General features: G+C 46.1%; 1 protein-coding gene across 1 annotated transcript in view; it reads right to left on the bottom strand.

Moving 5' to 3' along the window:
• Positions 1 to 25,236, bottom strand: part of PIK3C2G (phosphatidylinositol-4-phosphate 3-kinase catalytic subunit type 2 gamma) — a 372,292-nt gene that overhangs the window by 221,005 nt on the left and 126,051 nt on the right. The window contains 2 exon segments of the mRNA XM_059726204.1: positions 15,378 to 15,508; positions 17,025 to 17,139. Of these exon segments, the coding sequence (XP_059582187.1) occupies positions 15,378 to 15,508; positions 17,025 to 17,139 (246 nt within the window).

The following is a 25,236-nucleotide window of genomic DNA, read 5'->3' as shown; positions in this document are numbered from 1 at the left end:
TCTGTGCAGCCCATCACTGACAGCCAGAGCCGTCTACTCTTGTAAGTGTATGAGGCCCCATGGATGCAGACCATACTCACAGGCAACTCTGGGCTTCCTAGCTGTGCAGGTACTAGGTCTACCCTTATCATGGACTGGGAGCAGCCAGTGTTGATGACTGCAGGGATGATGGTGTCTCCCACTTGAACCTCAACTACCGGCTTATTCTGATGTCTGGGCCCCTTGTGTCACCCAAACTACTGTCCATTTTCTCTTCATGGGGACTTCTCTACCATCACCTCAGCTTGGGGTCTGTGTGGACAGAATCGCAACACATGTCCCTTTTCTCCGCAGCTATAGCAGATTATGTCCCTGGCATCCCAGCCTCTGGGTTCTTGGCCTCAGAGTTGGGTCCCCTCTCCTCTTCTTCATTTGCTAGAGCCTTCCAAGCATTGCATCATCCCAGTTCCCTCTGAACGCTTCTTCTTAGGGCCCTTGCCTTCTGCTTCGGCTGCAACGTAGTCTTTGGCTAGGTGCAAGGCTTCTTCTACCATCTTTGGCTGATGCTGCCTGACCCAGCATTGAGAGATGCCCCCTAGATCAGTCAGGAACTGTTCCAGTACAATGTGGTCCACTTCCTCCCTTATGGACCTGGTCTCTGGCTGTAGCCATCCTTCCACCAGATCTCTCAGAGTTTGTGCAAGCAGGCATGGGTGTAGCCCCTCCATCCCTTTCCGGGTTCAGAACTTCTGCTGATACATCTCTGGGGATGTCTCAAGCTGGTAGAGTATGGCCTCTTTCACCTTCCCATAGTCTCTGGCCTCCTCTGTTCATGTGAGAGCCCATTAGGCTGCTTGTGAAGGGCCAATGAGAAGGGGACCTATGCACATTGCCCAGCTGCTCGGGTCCCACTTACAAGTGGTGGCCGTTCTCCCGAAAGCTTCTAGATAGGCATCCACATCATCCTGGGGTGTCATCCTAGGGAACTGGGAGTCTTGTCCATCTCTCCCCAGGGACGCTTGTTGGGCTTCAATCTTCTTGCTTAGATCCTGCTGCTGAGCGAACAGTCCGATCCTGGCCTCTGCTTCTTGTGCCTGTACTCGGACTATATCTTTCAATTGTGCCTGCTAGCCCTTTAACAGCTGTAGAGTAATATTATGGGCCTGTTGCCAGTGTGGTGGGGTCTGAATGTCTATGGACTCCATGGTTTTCTGGTGCTCCCTGTGCGGCTTCTGTTTCCCAGCCAATGCACCGCTTTGTAGGTGTGGGTCAGCTGTATGTCCCTGCTCCTCCCCAGGAATTGCCCGCCATGATTAAGAAGATGGTAAAATGATTTAGATGTTAATTCCTGATGGGAGAGGGTGAGAAATACCAGACCACCCGGGTGTTAGTTTCACCAAGTGCCTATCTTTATTGAAGTGGATACAGTGCAGCTGACCGCGCCAATTGCCTCATTAACGTGGAACCAGCTGTATCACCACTTAGTTGATTGCAGCTTCCCTGCAGCTCTATTCCCAGCTGTGGCTGTCTCTCTGCTGCTCCCACTGAGAGGTGGTTGCCTGAGGCAACCTTCTCTGGAGTCTGGTTCCTCAGCCTTCCCCGGGTCTTGCCAGCCACCTGTCAGCTCCTGTGCCTTGAGTGAGCTTTCCCTGTAGCTCCTTCCCCGATTGCGGCTGTCTCTCTGCTCCTTCATTCAAGAGCCAGTTGTTTCCTGGAGCTCGGTCTCTGAGGGCCACATTTCCAACCTCCCTGGGATCCAGCCAGCTGCCCAGGGGCCACCGCCCCCTGGGGTAAGTATCCCTTGTCTCAACGGTGTTGGCCTTGCCTGCAGTGTCCTTTTTGCTCAGTCAGCTCCACAGCAACCGCTTTCCTTCACTTCAGTGCCCTGAGGGCAACAGCTTGATTTCTAGCTCCACCTTTTATGTGTGGTGGTGGCCATGATTACTCTTGGCACACCCACATTCACCCTGTACTAGCCAGACAACACTGTCCCAGTCCCAGCCCTGGCCAGCGAGCACAGCTTCTTGGTGGGGCTGCTACCACAGCAGCCTGAGTAGTGCTTCGCTTCTTTCACCTCCAATGGCTCCAACTGCCCCTGCTGTGCCATTCTGGGCAACAGGTAATGTAGGGAAGCCATGGGGAAGCATGCCAGCAGCAGATGCCCAGGAGTATGAGCACGACAGGCCCAACCAGGCAAGAGGGAAGTTGCAGCTAGGTGGCTTCTGCCTCAGCATGCAGGGCTCCAACTCCAGCTCCCAGTTGCTTTCCATCCACTCTGCCTGCCCAGTGTGATGAGCAGCCACCTGTGTGAAGCTGAGTAGGTAGAAGGTGGCCAGGAGCTGGAGCCCTAAGCATGCCTGGCTGCAGTTTCCCCCACTGCCTGGTTGGGTCTGTGGTGCCCAACATATGTCCCCATGCCCACTGCCCTTCTTTGCATTACCTGCTGCCTCGAGCAGCACAGCAGGGGCAGGAGGAAGAGGAGCTGCTGAAGGCAGGAGGGGGGCAGGGGGAGCCAAGTAGTAGCCAGACAGCCCTGGGAGCAGCCCTGCTAGGAGGCTGTGCATGCTGGCTGGGGCTGTTTATAGGGCTGCCCTAGGTGGAAATGGGCAGGGCACAGCTCTATGCAGGGCACTGTGGGGGCAGCCATGGGCTGGATACGTTTTACTGATAGGCACCCAACCATGGGCTGGATCAGGCCCACAGACCATATTTTGCCCACCCCTGAACTAATAAGAACTGCAGTAGCAGTCTTAAACAAATTGTTATAACAACTATAACAACTATGTTTTAAACCTCAAAAGCAAGTGGCATCAATGTGGTCTGCAATATCCTTATTACAGATCAGTTCATAGAGTGTTCACAATAGCAGTAACCAGCAATCCTGGCATTTATTTATAGGGGAGGCAGCAGCATAAGAACAGAGTCAGGGACCCAGGGAAGATGCTGCACTTCGGGCCAGTGGAGACTCCCTGTTATCACTGCTGCCATAATTGCAATTACACAGCTGTGGCATAAGCTCTTTTTTTTTCATCCCCCATCCCCATGGGCACCTAGGGCAGTTGTCCTGTCACCCTGCCTAGTTATGCCACTGAGAAGAGAGGTCAAACATAGAAAAGATGGTACTGATGTGGTTGAGAGCTTTAGCTTGTAATGATTAGTAATATTTTTTCTTTATACTTAGACAGCATTCATCAGGAGAGTTCAATAACAGGACACCTCATGCATGTTGATTTTAGAGAGGTTCAGTCTTTCAAACTGCATCTGTTGAACCTGACAGTCCATAATGAAGATTAAATCTACTAAAGCCTCCATTATGCTTAAAAAGAGGAGATAAGTGATCAAGCTTTTCTTATATCTGGCTTTCAAAATTGTACATTTATACCCCATTCCTCTTTCGAAACAGGATGGTTTTCTTTTTTCACTCTTGCTTTACAGTATTACTGCTTATTTAATGGCTATCTTTAAAGCTTGATCAGAGACAAAGGGTCTTTACATTTCTCTGTTGCAAAAAAAGTTTACATAGGAAAAGATGTTCAGTCTAGGTGGCGAAAGTCCTTTGCAAATACACAGTATTAGAAGATTGCTGTGGTGATAAGGAGATTTTTTGAATCCAATGAGGTATAAGATGCTGATATACCTTGCTTTATTTGTTACAATATTAAGCAGTTAAGCGTGGTCCCTCATTTATGTCATGTTATTGCTGGGTTACTAGTCTCATAACAACTGCCGTTAGAAATCTCTTATCTTTTATTAAAGGCAAAGAAATGAAGAAAACAACTATTAAAGCATTTGAAACATAAACCATTCACTACAGTTTTCTTTTTAATAACTTCCATAACTCTGTTTCTTTTAGTTGAACAATCTTATGTGGAACACTCCCCCCCCCTCCGTGTGATAGTATCATTTTTAGGTGGTAATAAAACAATAAAACTAATATTAGCTCCCATTCTTGGGGAGAAAGAACAAAAGTGAATTTAGATGGTTTTGAGCTGTCCTTGTTGTTTGAGTCCTGAGCATACAAAAAAAGGGAGAAGAAAGAAAAAGCTAAAGGTAGAAAATGCAACTTCTGGCTCTGATGCTGACTGTCAATACAAGCTCTACCCCCAGAGAAATACAGGCATAATCAAATTGTCTTAACAGCCACTCTACAACCTGGCAAACTTGTATCAGCATCCAGGTGTTCAATGCATGGCTGGTTTTGCTTGCCAGACTCACAGAACTATTGCAAAGGTGAAGTTGCCCTTTCTGCCCATTTCTAAAATCTTTTACCTCAGAGGTGTACAACTTTTAAGGCTAGAGACAGACATTCAAAAAGCCTAAACCTGAACTGATTCAGTCTTTGCAGGTTAGTCTAACCTGCAGAGAGTGAACCAGTTTACAAATGGATAGACGTTTGGCACATGCCTGCAGTGGCTTAAGCCAGAAGCCCGGGGGCGCTACAGCAGCCCTCCCTTCCCTTCCACAGGGAAGCTGAGCTGAGGAGGGAGGTGTGACCGGGCCCCAGTGGCTCCCTGACAGCTGGGAGCAAAATGGGCACACAGGGCTGCTTGCCTGACACTGGGAGCTCAGATGGGCAGGGTGGGGGGTCTAGGGGACTCCCCCCATGGCTGCAGACCCCACTGCCTGGCAGAAGCAGCAGGCAGGGAGGTCTGGGTGCTCATGCCTGGTGCAAGGGCTCCAGGCAGTGTTGTGCTGGGGGAGAGAGCAGAGCCTGCCTTATCCCCCACTGGGGCTCTGAGCCTGAGATTGCAGCTCCAGCACTGGAGCCAGGTGCTTCCCCCACTCCCCACTGTGCAGTCTCATGCTTGCACTCTGCTGGGACTGGAGCAAGCCCCACCCCTGCTTCCCTGCAAAGCACTGTGAAGGGATTCTCCATCAGAGTGAGCTGCAGGCATGGCACGGAGCTGCAGGGATAGAAGCAGTTGGGCAGGCAGCACTCCTCATCCCCAGCACAGTGCTGGCTGCCTCTATCCCTGTAGCTCTGTGCCATGCCTTCAGCTCCACACTGGGGATAGAGGCTCCCCTGGGGATAGAGGCAGTTAGCGCTGCACTGGGGGTGAGGAACACACCCCTGGGGGGAATGTGTGCAGCCATGGGGGGAGTCCCCTATACCCCCACCCCCACCGTGCCCAGCTGAGCTCCCTGTTCAGGGCTGCAGCCATGGGGGGAGTCCCCTACATGCCCCACCCACACCATGCCCAGCTGAGCTCCATGCTTGGGGCTGCCCCTCTGGGAGGAGGAGAAGGGGGAAGAGTTCCCCCAAGCATGGAACAGAGCCTCCCCCTGTCCCCACCCAGGGCCAAGCAGCATTGCATGGAGAATTTTCCCCCTCCCCCCCAGCCCTGCGGTGGTGGGGCAAGGGGAAGGGGAGGAGGAGGAAGAGGCCCCATTCAGTGCCTCATTGTTTCTCCCTGCCCACCCTGGGAGGAGCAGGAGGGGGAAGAATCCTCCCCAGCATGAGCCCATTAAGGTGAAGGGGGCAGAGAGAAGGATTAATTCCTCCCTCCTCTCCACCCTGCAGCTGGGTTATGCCAGATGCAGGAGCCACCACTGCTGCCCCTCCCCTCTGCTGCCCCTGGCTGCAGTGGAGGAAGAGGGGAAGGAGGGAAGGATTAACCCCCTCCCTGCCCACTTTACCTTAATGGAGCCATACCGGCCAGTGTCTCTGCTAGGGTTGGTCCCTGCTCTGGCTAGAGAGCAGAGGGGCAGGGTCAGCTCTGCTCTGAAGCAGAGAGCCCTGCCCAGCCCAGAGCATGCTGGGATGCTGGGGGTCTCTAGTTTATCTTAAACCAGCAAGGAGTCTGGGACAGACATTGCATAAACTGGTTTGAGCCAAATCAATTAAGTCTGATACTACATTCAACCAGGTTTATCTCAAACTGATTTCAGACATTTGAAACTGGTTTATATGCACTGAATGTCTGTTCTGTTACAGGTTTAAACCAATTTCTGACCACTTAAACTGGTTTATGCGTAATGTCAGTCCCTAAATGGCTAGGGACATCACACCCTGGTGGCCATATACCCTGGAGGCCACACAAGCACAAGTCATGGGCCCCCTGGGCCACATGTCATGCAGGTACCCCAGCCTCATCCTTATCTCCCCAGCCAAGGGTTCCCCTGTTATACCACATCATGCAAGACCCCTGGGCCATGCTGCATCACCTTGCCCCCTAGGACAGGGGAAGAACCTGGGAACTACAGGATGGATATCCCTGGCTATTGCTGCAGCTGGAGTGATAGAAGGGAGGAATGGTGACCAGGTGGGAACCCAGGGGCTGCAAATTAACTTCTGTTTGGCTGTATGCAGCCCCAAGGCCAATAGTTGGATAATCCTGTTTTATTTAATTGTCCTACCATTTATAACGACTTGAGTAGGACTCTTAAAAGCTGCTTGTCACAGTTCTTAACAACCAAGTTTCTACCATACTTTGGCTCAAAGCATTCCGTACTTTGCCATTTAACTGTTAATAAATATAAGACTTAGACTGTTACCCTGAACAACTTAAGTGTGCAAGATCATCCCTGACTAAACCATCTCAACCAAGTATAACTTGCTCTTGAGAATGTCCCAGTGTTGACCAGTATCACAATTTTGATAACCTGAATAGGCTATAGAAGTTACAGATTAGACATTACAGATTACTCTGAAGAGATCAAAAGGATAAAATTCATAAATTAAGGGCATCATAACAATATGCATGGACACTGATTCATCACAGCAATGATGTAGGCAAAGAGACCTCAGTTGGAGGAGCACAACTTTTCCCCTTCATAATGGGGATTCCCTTTCAGCTACATGGTTAGCTAACAGAAGAGTCTTCACAGTCCTTTTATACACATGTGCACATGCAATCCACTTTTGGGGTGAAAGTTTCCTTCTTTCTTCTGAGTCAATGTTCTTCTAACTTAATGTTTTCCTATTTTTAAATCACGTCTGAGTGAAAGGATTGTAATCAATGCGTGCTTTAAGGACATACTGCCATCAAATGCCACCCCCCCCTCCCAATTTTTCCTTTTTTCTCTACAGAACACCTGAAATACAAAAAAGAAAGAAGGAAGAACCCATGCAAGTTAATGGTAAAAAATGTGATTAGATACAGATTGACTTTTTCACAAGGGATTTACAGAAACCTGTCTTATAGCTGTTAAAAAATCCAAGGGCTGCCTTCCCCTCTGCCACAGATGCAGTAAAAAGTACCTGGCTTAGGAGCCTTCCTAAATATAAATTGCCCCATAAGTATGGATCTTTTGTATTAAAACCCTGCATTGCTCTTTGGGAGCAATTTTACAGAAATTATACAACCCACACATGAGATTGCCTCAGACCACTATGAACAGACTTAATAAAGTACAAAAAGCAGAACAGGAAATTGGATTATATGTCCATTGGCAGTCATGGAAGCATTAATGTATCCAGGTTGCCACTTGTGACAAATCCCGAAATTTCCATTAGTGAAATACAACTTTTGTTACTCCTACTAATAGTCTGTCTAATACATTTTTGAATATAACCACCTTTAATGAATTTCCAAATAATTTAGTGAATTACAGTGTACCAGAATATTCTGTACATGTAAGGGAATGTTCCATAATGACTATGCTTAAAAAGGGATGGCACAGCTTATACTCAAATGGTGCCATTAGTGGTATAAATTAGGGAAAAGAAGTGAATGGCACTATAGATACGCAAGAAACTCTTGATGGGGGGGGGAGGGAGGGAGAGGGGGAGAAGACATTTTAAATGACCCACTGACCCTGAGAGCTATTATGATTGGATGAGATCTCATTTGCTGTTCTCATCCAGAAGCCATTTCTTCCATCAAAGCAATACCCTGTAACACACTGTGGAGTAATATGGAGTTTATATTAACTTGAAAGTCTAGATTGTCTACTAATACCACTTCTTGTAGCGCCCTTGTTTTCCTTACAAGAATTCCATGTACTAAATAGTCCTAATCTTACTTACCAGGAAAAAAACCCAAAAACAAATCAAACAAAACCAAATCTTTGGGAGCATGGTTAAAGAAAAATAAATTTAAATTACATTCTTTCTCAATAGGAAGATAAGAGATTTATAAATGTATTAACTTTTTATACATCACTATTTTCTTTTTCTTTACAAAACTTTTTTTCCAAAACAGAAATCACTAAATAAAATCTTCACCTGCAAATCATGCAGCAGTACCAAGATGGCTAGCACAGCTTTATGTTAATTACTGCATTATTATGGCAGTTTTTGACTATGATAAAGGATTAATGAGAAAAACTAACTGTGACTGGTAAAATGACAACCAGCAGACTTTGATGTCACCAATTCTACTCTGGTTATCTCTACAAATTATTTTAGACAGTAAATGGGCAAGGATTTTTTTGGTGATTTCTTTTATTGGACCAACTGTATAGTTGGGAGAGATCTTAGGCAAGCTCTTGGGCCCAAGCTATCCTTCCTTAGGTCTGGAAAAGAAGTAGCCACAGTTCAAGCTAAGTAGCTGATAGAACCACTGTTTGTGTAAACCTCAGGTTGGCATATTTGGGGGTGGCATCTTTGGGCCTATAGCTGTTCCCATTTGAATCCATGGGTCCTACACATCTTTATCCCAGAATGTGTCTCTTTCATTCAGTGCACCAAATACCCTCACAGAAACCATACAAGTAAAACAAGACAAAACTGTGCTTCAGAATGAACAACCACAGGAAACGATAAAGGACAGAGACAAATGAACACTTCTCATAGACCTAGTACTTCCCTTCGGACCTCATAATCTTCACCCCAAGGGTAATATGCAAAACATTTTCAGAAGGGAAGTACGAGTTTGTCAGAGGGGTGGATACCAAAGCCCTGAGGCAAGTGGGGAACCAGGTGGTCTGGCGGAGGCAAAAGCAGGATGGAGTGATAGGGGAGGCCTTCTTATTCTTCCTGAGAAAATAGGGCAATCATCTGGTTACCTCCGGTGTCTGTACACAAATGCACAGAGCCTGGGAAAGAAGTAGGAAGAATTGTAAGTCATTGCACAGGTAATGGAACTATGACATGATGGGAATAACAGAGACTTGGTGGGACAGCTCACAAGACTGGAGCACTGTCATGGATGGATATAAACTCTTCAGGAAGGACAGGCAGGCAGGGCTAGATTAATGCATAGGTAAACTAGGCACATGCCTAGGGCCCTAAGTAAAGAAGTATTGGAGAGGCCAACTAGGGGTTGTGCTCTTTGCAGCCTGCTGCTCACAAACCAAATCTGATCGGTATCAAACCTTCCTCACATGCATGGATGAACTCTACCTGTCTCAAGAAGGTCCCATGATGTCCTCATGAAAACATTGGGCTACTGCAGCCTTGACTATACTACAGTCCAATGACTGGGGAACTGGTTCTGAGGTCAGACCCAGAGAGTGGTAGTTGACGGAACTGAATCAAAATGGCAGTCAGTGACCAGTGTTGTCTCCCAAGGCTCTGTTTTCAGATTTGTACTCTTTAATATCTTTATAAATGATCTGAACTCTGGTATCAGAAGTGGACAGGCCAAGTTCGCTGATGACACCAAACTTTGGGGAAGAGTATCTACACTTGAGGATAGCCTGGTGATCCAGGCCAACCTCGATAGGCTTGCAAGGTGGGCGGAAGAAAACCTGATTGCATTCAATACAGAGAAATGCAAGATGCTTCACTTCAGGAAAAAAAACAACCCACATCACACTTTTATGCTGGGCAATGCTACACTCGCTAGCACCATGACTAAAAGAGACACTTAGGGGTCATGACTGACCACAAGATGAACATGAGCCACCAATGTAGTACTGCAGCTGGCAAAGCAAACAAAACTCTGGCTTGCATCTACTGATGCATCTTAAGCAAGACCCAGGATATCATCTTCCCCCTGTACTCAGCCTTGGTGAGGCCACAGCTGGAGTACTCCATCCAATTCTGGGCTCTACAATTCAAGAAGGATGTGGAGAAGCTTGAGAGAGTCCAGAGGAGAGCCACATGCATGATCAGAGGTCAAGAGAACAGGCCTTATGAAGAGAGGCTGCAAGCTATGGGACTCTTAAGCCTGGAGAAGTACAGGCTCAGGGCTGACTTAGTGGCAGCCTATAAGTACATAAGGGGTGTGCTTCAGGATCTGGGGGAACATCTGTTCACCAGAACACCCCAGGGGATGACAAGGTCCAACTGTCACAAACTCCTGCAAGACCGTTTTAGGCTGGACATACAGAAAAACTTCTTTATTGTCCAAGGCCCCAAGGCCAGGACTAGACTACACCCAGAGGTGGTGCAAGCACCTACTCTGGATACTTTAAAAAAACATTTGGATGCTTATCTTGCTAGAATCCTTTGACCCTAACTGACTTCCTGTCCTTTGGGCAGGGGGCTGGACATGATGATCTTATGAGGTCCCTTCCAGCACTAATGTCTATTAAATCTATTACTTCCCCGGTGTAGCATGGTGCTAACAGCAGCTCATTGCAGTGGATAGGTGGAATACTCAGTACCCCATCATGTGTGGGTATCGCTGCTGGTGGCCATGGTGCCAGGACTGTGCAGCCACAGCACCAGCAGGAAGTTAGGTGTGGAGGGGGAATAGATGCAGGGTGAGTGGACGAGTCTGCTTGCTACATGGCCCAGCTGGACCCAGCCATGGATGTGGCTGTGGCACAGTGGAACAGTGTGGGGCACAACCCTCCTTCTTCAGGCTCCCAGTGATAGCTGGTGGGCTGGATAGGATGAATTACCCTCCTCCACCCAATCCTTCAACAACTCACCGACACTCCTTAAGAGGCCCTCCAGCCCAAATAATTGTCCACCCTCGTCTAGGGCTACTGATCTGCCTTAGTAGATACAACATCCCATGGGGGAGCTGATGTCCCCCTACCTCCTGGCCTGTGGGGGATCCCCAGCAGGGCCAGGGGGGGCAGAGATTGGGGGCCCCCACACCTGTCCAGCAGGTGCCCGTCTTAGGGCTCTGGAGGCGCAGGTGAGGGAGCTCCGGGAGGAGGTTAGCAGGCTGAGGGGGATCAGGGAGGCAGAGGATGAAATTGACAGATATTTCCTTTCCCTGCAGGCCCAGGCACCAAAGGAAGAAGCAGCCCGGGGAATGCCCTCCACAGCAGAGTGGCAGACGGTCACAGCCAGGACCGGAGCAGCTCGCAGCGAACCAGTACCAGCTTCTCCAGTCCGACTGGTGAACAGGTACGAGGCCCTGGCGACCCTGCAGGAGATGGAAGGGGAGGAGGAAACCCTTGGGCAAGAAGAAACACCACGTTCTCCACACTCCGAACAGATCAAGAGATCCATGATGATCCAGAGGAGGAGGCGACGAGTGCTCGTCATAGGCGACTCCATCCTGAGTGGTATGGAAGGACCCATCTGTCGCCAGGACCCCTCGGCACGAGAGGTATGCTGCCTCCCTGGAGCAAAGATTCGGGATGTGACGGAGGTAATCCAGGCCAGGATCAAGCCCACCAATTATTACCCCATGGTCCTGGTCCATGTGGGTACTAATGATGTGGCCAGGAGAACCCCCGATCACCTGATGGCGGACTACAGTGTTCTGGGTGGCGTGCTGAAGGAGTTCGGTGCACAGGTGGTTTTCTCTTCCATCCTACCAGTGACCGGACGAGGAAGACGGCAGGAGAACTGCATCAGAGAGACCAACTGGCGGCTTCGGCAGTCGTGTCTCGAGGCAGGCTTCGGATTCCTGGACAATGACCCACACATCACGACGAGGGACATGCTCAGCTGGGATGGGCTTCACCTGTCCCCCAAAGGTAAGCGTGTGTTTTCTACTAGGTTGGCGGATCTCCTTCGGCGGGCTTTAAACTAGGCTTATCGGGGGGAGGGGAGTACGAGGGCAGGGGAAGCTGTGGACCACCAAACCATGTGGCACCCACAAGGACAGCCCAGCCTGAAGAAGGAGATCGTTGGAAACCTGAAAGCCATGGGGAGGCCAGCACTACAGAACAGGTAAGAAACAAGAAGGTAAGAAACAATGGGCCCCTTGGGACTCGGAGCGGGGGGGCAGCAAAGGCACCAGTCGCAGGGCTCAAGTACCTATATACTAATGCTAGGAGCATGGGGAACAAGCAGGATGAATTAGCGCTCCTGCTTGCACTAAACACCTATGACTTAGTGGGGCTAACAGAGACCTGGTGGGATTCATCCCATGACTGGGCGGTACATATTGAGGGCTATAGATTGTATAGAAAGGACAGGTCGGGGAAGAAAGGGGGGGGGGGTTGCACTTTATGTCAGTGAGCAATAGACATCAACCCTCATCAAGACAGAATCCGAGGTTGAGGAAGTAGAAGGATTGTGGGTTAGGCTACATGGGGGGCAAGAAGAAAGGGATTTGGTGGTAGGGGTCTGCTACAGACCCCCACACCAAGGGGAAGAAATAGATGTGGGGCTCCTGAGGCAAGTCTTGGAGACCATAAAAGCTAAAGAGGCGGTAGTCATGGGGGACCTAAACTACCCGGACATCTGCTGGGAGACGCAGACAGCAAGGTCCCATCGCTCACGCAGGTTTCTAACCTGTATACAGGACCTCCACCTGACACAGGAGGTGCATGGTCCCACTAGGGGGAATGCCATACTGGATCTGGTATTGGCAACAGGAGATGACATGATAGGGGACCTCCAGATCGGTAGCCATTTGGGAGACAGTGATCACCTTATAATAGAATTCAACATAAGACGGCGAGTGGGTAAGGTAACTAGTAGGGTGAAAGTGCTAGACTTTAGGAAAGCTGATCTCAATGCACTCAGGCGATTAGTCAAGGAAGCACTGCAGAGTAGGAGTTTTGAAGGGATGGGAGCCCAAGAAGGGTGGCTGTGCCTAAAGGAAACGATCCTTCGGGCACAAAGCAAAACGATCCCAGAGCGAGGCAAAAAAGGGAAAGGGGCCAGGAGGCTTCCATGGCTGACCAGAGAAATCCAGGGCAGACTAAAGGGCCAAAAGGGGAGCACATAAAAAGTGGAAACAGGGTGAGATCACTAAAGATGAATATACCTCCTCTGCTCGTGCTTGTAGGGAGGCAGTTAGGCGGGCCAAAGCTACCATGGAGCTGAGGATGGCAACCCAAGTAAAAGCCAACAAGAAATTGTTTTTTAGATATATTGGGAGTAAAAGGAAGGCCCAGGGAGGAATAGGACCACTGCTAAATGGGCAGAAACAGTTGGTGACAGATAGGGGGGACAAGGCTGAACTCCTCAACGAGTTCTTTGCCTCAGTGTTCCTAAGTGAGGGGCACAACAAGTCTCTCACTGGGGTTGCAGAGAGGCAGCAGCAAGGCGCCAGACTTCCATACGTAGATCCTGAGGTGGTGCAGAGTCATTTGGAAGAACTGGATGCCTTTAAATCGGCAGGCCCGGATGGGCTCCATCCGAGGGTGCTGAAGGCACTGGCCGACATCATTGCAGAGCCACTGGCAGGAATATTCGAACGCTCGTGGCGCACGGGCCAAGTCCCGGAGGACTGGAAAAGGGCTAACGTGGTCCCCATTTTCAAGAAGGGGAGGAAGGAGGACCCAGGCAACTATAGGCCAGTCAGTCTCACCTCCATCCTTGGTAAAGTCTTTGAAAAAATTATCAAGGCTCACATTTGTGAGAGCCCGGCAGGGCAAATTATGCTGAGGGGAAACCAGCATGGGTTTGTGGCGGGCAGATCGTGCCTGACCAATCTAGTCTCTTTCTATGACCAGGTTATGAAACGCCTGGACACAGGAGGAGGGGTGGATGTCGTATACTTGGACTTCAGGAAGGCCTTCGATACGGTATTCCACCCCATACTGGTGAACAAGTTAAGAGGCTGCAATGTGGATGACTGCACAGTCCGGTGGGTGGCGAATTGGCTAGAGGGTCGCACCCAAAGAGTCGTGGTAGATGGGTCAGTCTTGACCTGGAAGGGTGTGGGCAGTGGGGTCCAGCAGGGCTTGGTTCTTGGACCGATACTCTTTAATGTCTTCATCAGCGACTTGGACGAGGGAGTCAAATGTACTCTGTCCAAGTTTGCAGATGACACAAAGCTATGGGGAGAAGTGGACACGCCGGAGGGCAGGGAACAGCTGCAGGCAGACCTGGATAGGTTGGACAAGTGGGCAGAAAACAACAGGATGCAGTTCAACAAGGAGAAATGCAAAGTGCTGCACCTAGGAAGGAAACATGTCTAGCACACCTACAGCCTAGGGAATGACCTGCTAGGTGGCACAGAGGTGGAAAGGGATCTTGGAGTCCTAGTGGACTCCAAGATGAACATGAGCCGGCAGTGTGACGAAGCCATCAGAAAAGCCAATGGCACTTTATCGTGCATCAGCAGATGCATGACGAATAGGTCCAGGGAGGTGATACTTCCCCTCTATAGGGCGCTGGTCAGACCGCAGTTGGAGTACTGCGTGCAATTCTGGGCGCCACACTTCAAGAAGGATGCGGATAACCTGGAGAGGGTCCAGAGAAGGGCAACTCGTATGGTCAAGGGCCTGCAGACCAAGCCCTACGAGGAGAGACTAGAGAAACTGGACCTTTTCAGCCTCCGCAAGAGAAGGTTGAGAGGCGACCTTGTGGCTGCCTATAAGTTCATCACGGGGGCACTGAAGGGAATTGGTGAGTATTTATTCACCAAGGCGCCCCTGGGGGTTACAAGAAACAATGGCCACAAGCTAGCAGAGAGCAGATTTAGACTGGACATTAGGAAGAACTTCTTCACAGTTCGAGTGGCCAAGGTCTGGAACGGGCTCCCAAGGGAGGTGGTGCTCTCCCCTACCCTGGGGGTCTTCAAGAGGAGGTTAGATGAGTATCTAGCTGGGGTCATCTAGACCCAGCACTCTTTCCTGCTTATGCAGGGGGTCGGACTCGATGATCTATTGAGGTCCCTTCCGACCCTAACATCTATAAATCTATGAAACATATTTTGTTTCACTTATTCTTTGTGCGTGTGCTGTAAAAGCTAAATTCTGCATAATTGTTTACCAAGGAACCTGAGACAGACCATCTTTCTAATGGCTGAATGCCACTTGGCACAGATGGCCTTATAGCTTAGATTTCTCATTATTAGTGGTGCTGGTTCAAATCCAGACCAATTTCTTTTAATTGCTAATACTGCTGCTAACATCTGTTTGTGCTTTATATCAGCCTTTTGATTCTAACATCAAGGTTCAGAAAAGATAAAAGCCTGAGTTGGGGGGGAAAAGTTGAAGATACGGAGAATGCACTGCTACCCTCAGGTGTTTATTCTGGCTTCGGTGCCATCTTTTCCTTTATCTGATAGTGTTACTTTATCAAATGAATCAAGGCAGGCTCAAGATGCTGAAAAATATCTAGTTTTAAAGAATACACTTAAGTATGAATAATTGCATCATAACTGTCAGACAAGAAGAAATGAGAAAGACTTGGGTAGATTTACAGCAAGAGAGAATGCTTCTGTGAAAACTGTCTGATATGCTTCAGGCACTGTTTAGTTGGCTCTTCAAGGTCATTTCTTTCCTCCTCAGGCTCTGGTTTAATGAAGTCCAAATTAGTTTCTGGAAAGTCAATCTTAAAAGCAAGGGAGAGGACAGGAAAAAAAGAAAAGATACTTTATGTATTAGGAGACTGTACAAAAACTCTCCAAGAGCAGTACCATAACTAAGGATGCATGAGAGGGGTACCAGCCCCAGGTGCCAACTTAGGAGAGGTTCCTCACCCCTGTGGAGTCCATGACCTGGCAATAAAAGTAGCCCATAGGGATGCTCTTGCACTGTAGCCAGGTGTAGGGACACTAAGCTGTTGCTGCTGCTTTAAGAGCAAGAGCTGGGGTGGGCAGAGCATGTAGTGGTGGCAGCAGCAGTAGCTGCAGCAGCCAGGGACTGGATAACTCTTGGGCTCAGAATTTTTCAGGATTTGGTTGGAGGGATAGGTGGATGTTCAGACTTTTTTTTTGTTAAACCAGTTCAACCTGCCCATCCTGGTTTTAACACCTAATTGGCACCGTGATAGAAACATTCTCCATGGGACCAGAAAAGTAGCGTTTCTAATTAGTATATACCAGTATTCACTCTCTCCAACACTGTTAACAAAAACTGGTCCCTAGAAAACTCCAGGGATGTACATGCTAGTCAAATTTAAAAAGCTAGTTTTTTAGGTAGCATTTCCAGTACACTCACAGCATCTGCTACTGTCACATAGTCTGAGAATGGTGGCAAGGAAGGACAGGATCTTCCTCTTCTGTTTCTTTGACCAGAGAGACAGATTTCAAATTAGCAGCCATTTACTGTCTTGCCTTCCTTTATTATTAATAGGAGAAAGCTATTTCAAGGTAGCTTCTTAAATGTACTCTTCTGACCAGCAAATCCTGTTTCTTATCCATTTAAATATAAGCCAGCCTCATTTATCCATTCAATTTAGCTTTGTGTTTCATCTGCTAATGATGATAATTCAGTGTTTTAATATGAAATACTCTTGGCTTTGCCTATAAATACACAGTTGCTAATTCATCTGGGGAAAAGACAACACTGGAGATGCACAAAATGTCTTTTCAATATTTGGAAGCCATATGCTGCTCTTGATTGCACACAGCTGATATTGACATCAGTGAAAACTCATCATGTTGACTGGGATGAAGAGCAGTATAGATATATATGGCCTTTTGTTTGTAGCTCCATCCCCCATAGATCTTTCTGAAGATTCAGTTAATTGCTAGTTGCATGCTATGTATGTAATAGGAAGCAATTCAATAGTACACAGAATAAAAGTGCAGATTGAAAAGGCTGCTGTGAGTCAGGTACCACATTAGCTATTTGTGCCTTGGGTATTTTTGAACATAGAATAAAAATAATAATTTTCTCTGGGCAGACCTTTCCCAATCCCACAGCCTTTACTAAATCTAGAAACTACCATGTGTAGTTGCTGTTATGTAACATCACACTCTCCCCTCACCCTCTAAAGGAGGTTATATTATTGAAGCAATAACAAAACAGAAGAGCAAAGATTTTTAATTGTTGTGATCTGGAAAAAACATGGACTCAGACAATATTTATTTTAAAGATGCTTTTTGTCCCAAAGAAATCCTTACCTGCAGTGTGACTGGTGCTGGCAAACTCGTGTTACAGATACCCGGTGCGAGCATTGTTGTTGGAAGGTGATTGTACAATGCCATGCTGAGCAACACAGTTCCATGAATGAGCCTTCTGCAAATATTAGCAGACAGAGTAGAGTACAGCATCAGTACTGGAGAGAAGGTGAACAGGTGTTAATGAATAATGTGGGAGACCTAGAACTTAATGGCTGATGGAAAAAGTGACAGAACATAGAGCTTTTTAGCTGTACACTGTCAGTACAAATTGGGCCTAGGTTGGTAGTGAATGATCATAGCTTCTGCCCATAGTCTTAGCAGTGAAAGCCCTGATCTAGTGTTTGGGGCACTAACCTGGGAGTAAGGGGGCTACAGAGTGAAACTCTGCTCCAAAGACTTCCCATGTGATCCTTATTTAGACCTAATACAAAAGTCTAAGCTTGGTGACCCATTTCAGTCTAAGCTTGGTGACAGATCTACACATGCAATTAATGCGAAGCAATAAACTCTGAAGTTCATTGCTTCGGAGTTTGTTGCTCCCAGGCACACCATTTGATTGCACACCCAGGAGGCCCCAGGGATCAGCCTACCAGCCTGGGGCTGCTTCAGTCTGGCTCAGCATGCTCAGGCATGAGCCAGCAGGCAGCCCACTCACTTAAGCAGCCTTGTGCTCCAGCCAGCCGGGGCAGTATCTTCATGTCCACTGTTGCAGCTTAAACTCCACAGCAGGATAGTACTTGTAATGCCAGTACTATTCTGCTGCAGAGGTAATTAGTTTACTTCAGCCTAATAGGGGCACATGTGTAGATATGCAAAGTTTACCGCTGAGCTAATTAGTTTACTCCGCAGTAAATGTCTCATGTAGATGCACCCCCTCTGGGCCAGTGTGCTTAGAGCTTAGCTATCTAGTAGGGTAAATATATTAAAGAATATGGAGTCCCCTTCCAATACTATGATAGGAGAGCCATTCATCTACATTAGACAGAGAAGAAACCCATTACCACAACTGGCAATTGTCAGGTTCCCTAACTGGTAGAATCATTTGAAAGGAAAAAATGGGCATGGGTACTTAAGTGTTTATAGAAAGGGTCTGTTTAAAGGAGGAAGAATATTCAGTGAGGAAATGAGAGCTGCCTGTGGAAATTTACAACATCTTTTTTATCATTAAATTCATTTAAAAAATCTGATCAGAAATATGCATTACCATGTCTCACCAATGCATAAACTGCAGTGGTATAGCAGGTCGATATTGTTCTATTCATGAAGACTGAGCAGAGTCAGAAAGATAATCCACTCACTTGTATTAAGATACAGTGCGTCTCCTGTCCCTTTTAATTTCCTCACATCTTAACAGTTAGGAAGGCCGAAGTCAGAAATGTGTTTATGTTGAACTTGTCTTCTACTGCTTACTGCTTTTACTGACAAGTACATTTTTATTACTCTTACTCTAAACACTGCACTAGCTATACAGCTGTGGGAAAATGAACTTGATTTTTCCCACCTACTGTAGCATCCTTAAAACAGAGCAATAAGCATTGCAAGTACAGTCTTTACTAGTGGTGAGGGTGTTCTAGGCATAAAGAAAACAGATGGACTTTCTGACCCCAGTGTGAGTTTACTGCACTACCAGAAAAAATGGATCTTTGAATTGCAAACTAAATTGCTGTGGAATCACTGAGAGAAGAAACAAAAAACCCCTGCAGTGTCATTTTTGCAACCATCATACAAAGGAAAACTACGCTTAAGTCTAACTTCTGTTTTTGCACTGATAAAGCTTTATGTTGTTGTTAGCACAAACACTTTATTTCACTGGGGGAGCAAAGTTCAGGAAAATCAAAGACTATAATTTTCAAAAGTTTCTTTTAGCAATTGCAGGCATGAAGTGGGGTGAAGGTTAGGAAACACTGTGGTGTGAACAAGAAGAAATCCCAGGGAAACTGGTAGTGACATATGACACCTCTTACGTGTAGGAGGTCAGAGGTTTAAAGTTGGACCAGATCAATTGCAACTGAAAGTTGTTTCCATTTGAAGTTTACTTATGTAACCTTTATGAAATGAACCGCTTCTTTTCAAGCATTTCCTAAAGGCTAGTGTTCAGGTTGAAACAACATACCATTAACTGGCATTCATTTCAGATGCAGGTAAGCCACTGAGCGCCTAATGGACATGGAAACTGAAGTCCCTTCTTAACTGACTTATTGTTAATAATTATTTATAGTGTAGTATAAATGTATGTCACGCATTAAAAAAGTCTATAGCGCTAACCTAGAAACCTAATAATTTGGGTATATGTACAGAGCACAAAATAGTGCCTTGTAGATGTACTCTAGCTAACTTCAAATAATCTATTTTGGGTATTGGAAGCAGCTTAACCAGTTTAGCACAGTGCTCCTCATATTTTATTTTATGCTGATTGTTTAGAGTTAACTTGAGTATCCACCTGGCACTGCACTGAACCACATACACATATCCCAAGATGCAGAATGGGAAGTGTTCATGAAAATGCTGGTGTGCCAATTTTACTGATGAAGAAAACAAGACAGGAAAGATTTTACAAGATCTTCAGGTTTTAGAAAAAATCTTAAGGATTGAAGGATCACAAATCAGAGATTAGTGGGTTAAAAGTAGAACATTATTTCAAATGTAGAAGATGGGAGAGAGAGATAATTCAAAGGAAAAAAAATGGGGCCATAAGGAGAAAACAGAGAAACAAAGGAGGAAATAAAAAGGAGGAAGTAAGTGAAGAAACATAGTGAGCCTGCTTGATTTTTATGCTCTACTATAAAGCTGGGAAGCTAATGAAGGGTACAAGAGAGAGAGATGACAAAACATGACTAAATGGCTCTGCATTAGAGCCTGACTGTGAGACAGCAGAAAACTCTGAGACAGAATCTGACATGTAAGAGTGACGAGGAAACACATTTCAAAGTAAAAAAATGTGAGAACTGTCTGTTTAGAGGTGGTAGTTAATACCATGGGAGAACACATAAAGGAAAAAGAGGTGAACAAGAAAAGAAAAATATATAGGCCTGAGGAACTCCGATGTGAATTGTAATCAGAACTTCTCCAAGAGTTCAGATACAGGTATTTTCCTGACCCATTTAAAGAGTGATGGCTGAGGTATGTTGCGTGGTTGTTGTGGAAAGTGGGGTAGTGAACATAGAAAATAGGGCAGACAAACTTGGGAGCAAAGTAGGAGGAGAACAGAGCAGAATCACAGAATCAAGTGAAGGAAAAGCAGATGAGAGGATGCATTTGTTTGACGGAGAGATCATGGTATTTAAAAGGCATCAGTGAAGTCATGAGAAAAAATAGAGAACAGACACAAGGCTCTTGAATAATGTAGAATTGGTGTTCCACAAGGAAAATAATTATTTTAATAGGTGTGGGGTTGTTTATATGCACAGATACACAAAAGACATAATAATTTGTGTGATCACACATTAGTGATTTACTTGGTATTATCTTGGCAGGCTTATGTTAATAAATCTTATGCTTTTAAGTAGAGTTAGTCTGGTGTTGTGGGAGACCCTGTAAACATTTGAAGACATGTCCACAAAAGCTTAGAAGCTACACACTTAAGGCAGAGCTTTTAACCAAGAACCTCCAAGGAATTATGGGCAACAGGCAATAACAATGCCTGCGGGTCCTTAGGACCAAGCCAGTTTAAAAGAGCATTATATAGGAGTGTAGATGGCAGTACCAGGGCTCTTATATTTTTTTCATACTAGAGCACTTGCACAACACATGGGGAGACTTGCACAACACATAGGTGGCACAGCATAATGGGACAACTCTGAAGAGGCAAAAACCAAACTCTTCAACATAGATGACCAATCTTTGCATCAACGTGATTCTTTCCTACCTCTGTCATTCACCTTGCCAGGTGACTTTTGGCAAGTCACTTCCACTATGCGCGTAACAGCCAGGTGCTGCACCCTGGGTGGCAGGAGTTGGGCTGGCTATAACAGCTAGGTCAGCAGTCACAGTGACTGCCATTCATGTGCTTCTTCTAAGTGGGCATCTGAAGCTGGGGTCCCAGTCACCCACCACTCTTTATACTACTGTCCATCAGAGTCCACCTCTCTAAAATGAGGATGATGGTGCTGACCTTACTTTAAAGGACTTTGAGATCTATAAATGTAAAGAGTCAGATAAGAGCATGGTGGTGTTATCTGTTGTCCTATCATGAGTGGGAAAAAATTCTCTCTTTCAGTATAAAATGGGGCAGGAGTGGCAACAAATTCTACCACGTGTTTCCTGATATTTATTTGCTCACTTATACAAACCCATCAAACCCATGCCAGATGGGAACCCCCTGAACTGCATGGAATCCCAGCTCTGGAACTAAAGTAAACTCCCCAGCTCATTACAACACAAGGCAACACAGCAGTTTAAGGACAACGCAAGCTATATTACGTTACAAGTTCAACCTCTTGCTCTGAAGTCACTCATTCAGATGAGCAAAGGAAAATTATGTTGTTCATTGTAATAGTAAGGGCTTTCCTTAAGATTAACAATTTGGTGAGGAATTGGTAGTTCCAGGGGTTCCCACTTAGCACTACCCACCAATAAGCGTCTGACATTGTTCGGAGTGCCTACCCGGATATTTTCTCATTCCCCTAGAACATCAATCCCTACAATACATTCAGGAATAGGCGATACCACTACCCGCATTAATCTGCATTTGGTAGGTCCCACAGTAATATACACAGTCACCAGACACCCGGTCATGGACGCATTCCCCTCCTAAAAGCATCTTTTCCCTTTCAAGTTAGTCGGGTCTCCCGGTATAATGGTAATCTTAGAGCCAGTATCTAATAGTCCTAGAAAAGTTTGAACTCCTCCAGCCAGCCATTCCACCATCACCCGGGCGTATGGCCTCTAGTCCCCCTGCTGGGGGAGGCTCACACTCTGGCAGGAGGGACTTTGGCCATCCTGTCATTGTGGTTGGGGAGTACGAAACTGCTTCAAATCAGGGTATAATGGGGGGGGGGGGGCTGAGGGTTGGACTCCCTCTGCCAGAGCCTTCTGTCTACTTAACAGCTGATACTTTTGCACCAAAACCTTCGTTGGTTGCCCATCAATTTCTTCCTTGGGCGCCCCGTGGCTTATGAGCCAGATCCATAAATCCCGTCGAGTTAACAGCTTTTTATTCCCTCCCTGCTCCTTGTCTGCTTGCATCTGAACCACCTGCATTTGTGAACCCCCAGCCTCTACATGAGGAGTATTCTCTAACAATGTAGCAGCTATGTCCTCGACCATTTTCCCCTGTCGTTCTGCCAATAGGAGGGATATATGGGCACACAAATGGGAGGGAGCAGTATTAGTTAACAAATTCTCAATCTGAGATGTAAAAGGCATATTCTCTGGACCATTCCCTACCTACCCCCCATACATCCAATTCTGCATTGCTTCTTCCTGCAAAATCCCCAGTCCCTCCTCCATGGTCTGCCAAGACCGTGGCCCTGGATCATCATGATCTCCCCTCTCTGGCCACCTATCCATCCAGCATTCTATACACCAATCTAATAGCAGAGCATGGGCACCCACTGGGGCTTGTGCAGTACACATTGTAGCATTGTATAAAGTGTCTCTTGTCAGATTTCCTAATGCCTTCAATTCAGCTACAGTGACACTTACATGTGCACCACCTTCATCAAGTACCCTTAATATCCATGGTTTCAGTCCCTCTTTCAGCCCTTGTTGAAATTTCTCTGCCAAGGTACCCAATTCTGCTGTTGTGTACTGCCTGATCTCCTGGGATCTGCTGACTCCCGTAGGTCCCTGGGTGGTACGATCATAATGTACTGGACGTGAGAATGCACGTTGGCCCTCCCCACCAGCCAAACTCTTGGCATGTTCACCCTCATCACTCCATATATTCCCATCCCATTCTTCCACATCTATCCACTGACCTGTGATCCTCCTAGAATTCCATAAAGGTATCCCTGTCATCGCCGGAGCTGCCTCCAGCTTAGACGGCTGGGAGACCAGCTCCAGTGGGGAGGAGAAACGGTTAGAGGAGGCAGAATCAACTTGTTCAGAACATAACCCATGCAATATTGCTTCATTCAAATTCAGATGCATCTGCCAATGGACAGCTTGATCAAGCTGTTCCTGCAGATGAGCATTTTGTGTTCTCAGACGTTCAAGCACTGAAAGAGCAGCCAAGGGACAGTGTGTCTAGCACCACTCTCCCCCTCATACTTAAGCTGCTTCTCAACCCACCATTGCACCTTGACAGGAGTTACAGGGCACTCCTCAAACAGATGGACTCAATTTACAGAGTGCCTTTGCTACCCCATACCACAACCCAGTATTGGACCAACCCAGCATCCTTCTTTCTGATCCCTCTCCTTTCTCCCTCCGCAGCCTCTTAAATAGGTCCATGTCAAATGTTAGGGGAATCCCACTACTAACACCAATTGTCTTAGAATGAACTACTAGGTTCAGAAGATTCCTCGCACTTGACCAAAGGACATACTCACGATTGTTCTCACTCTTGCAAAGCGTTATTTAAGGATACTCACAGAGGCAGGCAATAAGACAGAGCAGAGAGGATGATCACTTCACATTGGCTCTAGGTAGCAGCCGCTACTCCACATAGTTTCCCTGGCCCTGGAGTGTCTCGATCCAGGGATGCGATAGCTTGTGCCGGGCTCTGAGCAAGTCAGGATTCTTGCCAGAGTTTGAGGAACTGCCATAACTTAAGAATGTACAGCTTATATAGTCTGGAGTAAATAACGTTATCTCGAACTAGGGATTTAGTTATCTCAAGCTAAGAATTTGGGGATGAGTCGTGATCCAACACACCTGGTATTTACCACATTCCGCTGTATTACAACATTCTACTATCTAGGTTCATGGTTCGGTCACTCTCACAAAGCAAAAATCTACGTGCTATAATACCAGCCTACTATGGAGTCAGCATACAAAACTCTTGCTATGAGCATTAAGCAAAGCCCTTACTATTACGCTCGTTCTCTCTGATTTGGAAATACAGGTTCAAAATTAATTGTGTTGTTAGAAGCAGTGAACTCAGAACAAGGGGCACAGTGGGAGACATTACATCTCCAAAATTGCTCAAAATGATGCATTTCTGATGTCTTAATTAGGCCTGGATCTCTAAACTATTCAGCCTAAGAGATAAACATATTTTCCTGCTTCATTAGAAATGAGATTTGGTGTTCAAGTTGCAAATACTTATTTTTAAACTGCCCCTTGAGTTTAAAAAGTCTTCTTGGTGCCAACAGGTTACTGAGGTCTTTCTTGGCGCTATCCTTATGGAAATTATAAGATCTGTAAGACCTGTTGTCATATAAAAGCAAGTGACTGTTGGGGCTTACTGGTTAGACAAGCCAGTGTGTCAGTTAGTTGCTATTCAAATTCCCAATGGAAAACAATGTTTTAAAATGGAGTTAAGGTGAAGAGATCATATCAATAATTTAAGGGTAAAATACCATACAGGAATGCTTAGATTATCCCCAAACCAAGCATTACAAAACCAAAGAAATTAACAGTTGAGGTTAAATTTAAAGAAATCCAAACATATTAGACAATGGAAATGCAGAAGTAGGGAACCCAAACAACATTAATTCTGCACTGTAATGATGCCATGAAGCAACCGTTTCATTATAATTAAGGTACTCAAAGCATATGTAGTCTCAAATGAGAGCTGTAATGGGCACCTGCATAGTAGTGCTAAATGTTTTTACAGACAGATGAGGGAAATGTCTTTAAACCATATAGTTTACAGTCTAAATATAAAACCTTCATAAACCTCAGCTGACTGAATACTTCAAAAACAAAATTATATGGATAATCAGGTTTTTAAAATAACTTTGCCTGGACTGTGTTCACAACACTTTGATGTTTGTTTTCCATAAATATTCTACCAAGATTTTTAGTGGCACTAATGTTGGTATAAAACAGCTACTTCTGGACAAATGCTAGAAAATATTTCTGGGAAGCAGATTTAAAAAACGATGGGAATATTTTCACAGGAATGTTCTCTTATTTGATATGAAATGAACCAGGTGGCTTATCATTTCAAATGAGCAATTCTTAAATATTCTAACATTTTCTCTCTCACAATTATTGAACAAAAAAACAGCTGAATTTCTCATTTATTTGCTAGGAATTATTTATAAGGTTCTAACATGGATGAAGAATTGTGGAAGAGCTTGTGACAAGAAGGAGGCTGCTAAGC

This window comes from Alligator mississippiensis, chromosome 4, assembly GCF_030867095.1.
Source record: "Alligator mississippiensis isolate rAllMis1 chromosome 4, rAllMis1, whole genome shotgun sequence".
Lineage (NCBI taxonomy): Eukaryota > Metazoa > Chordata > Crocodylia > Alligatoridae > Alligator > Alligator mississippiensis.
This window is presented reverse-complemented; position numbering and strand designations above follow the sequence as displayed.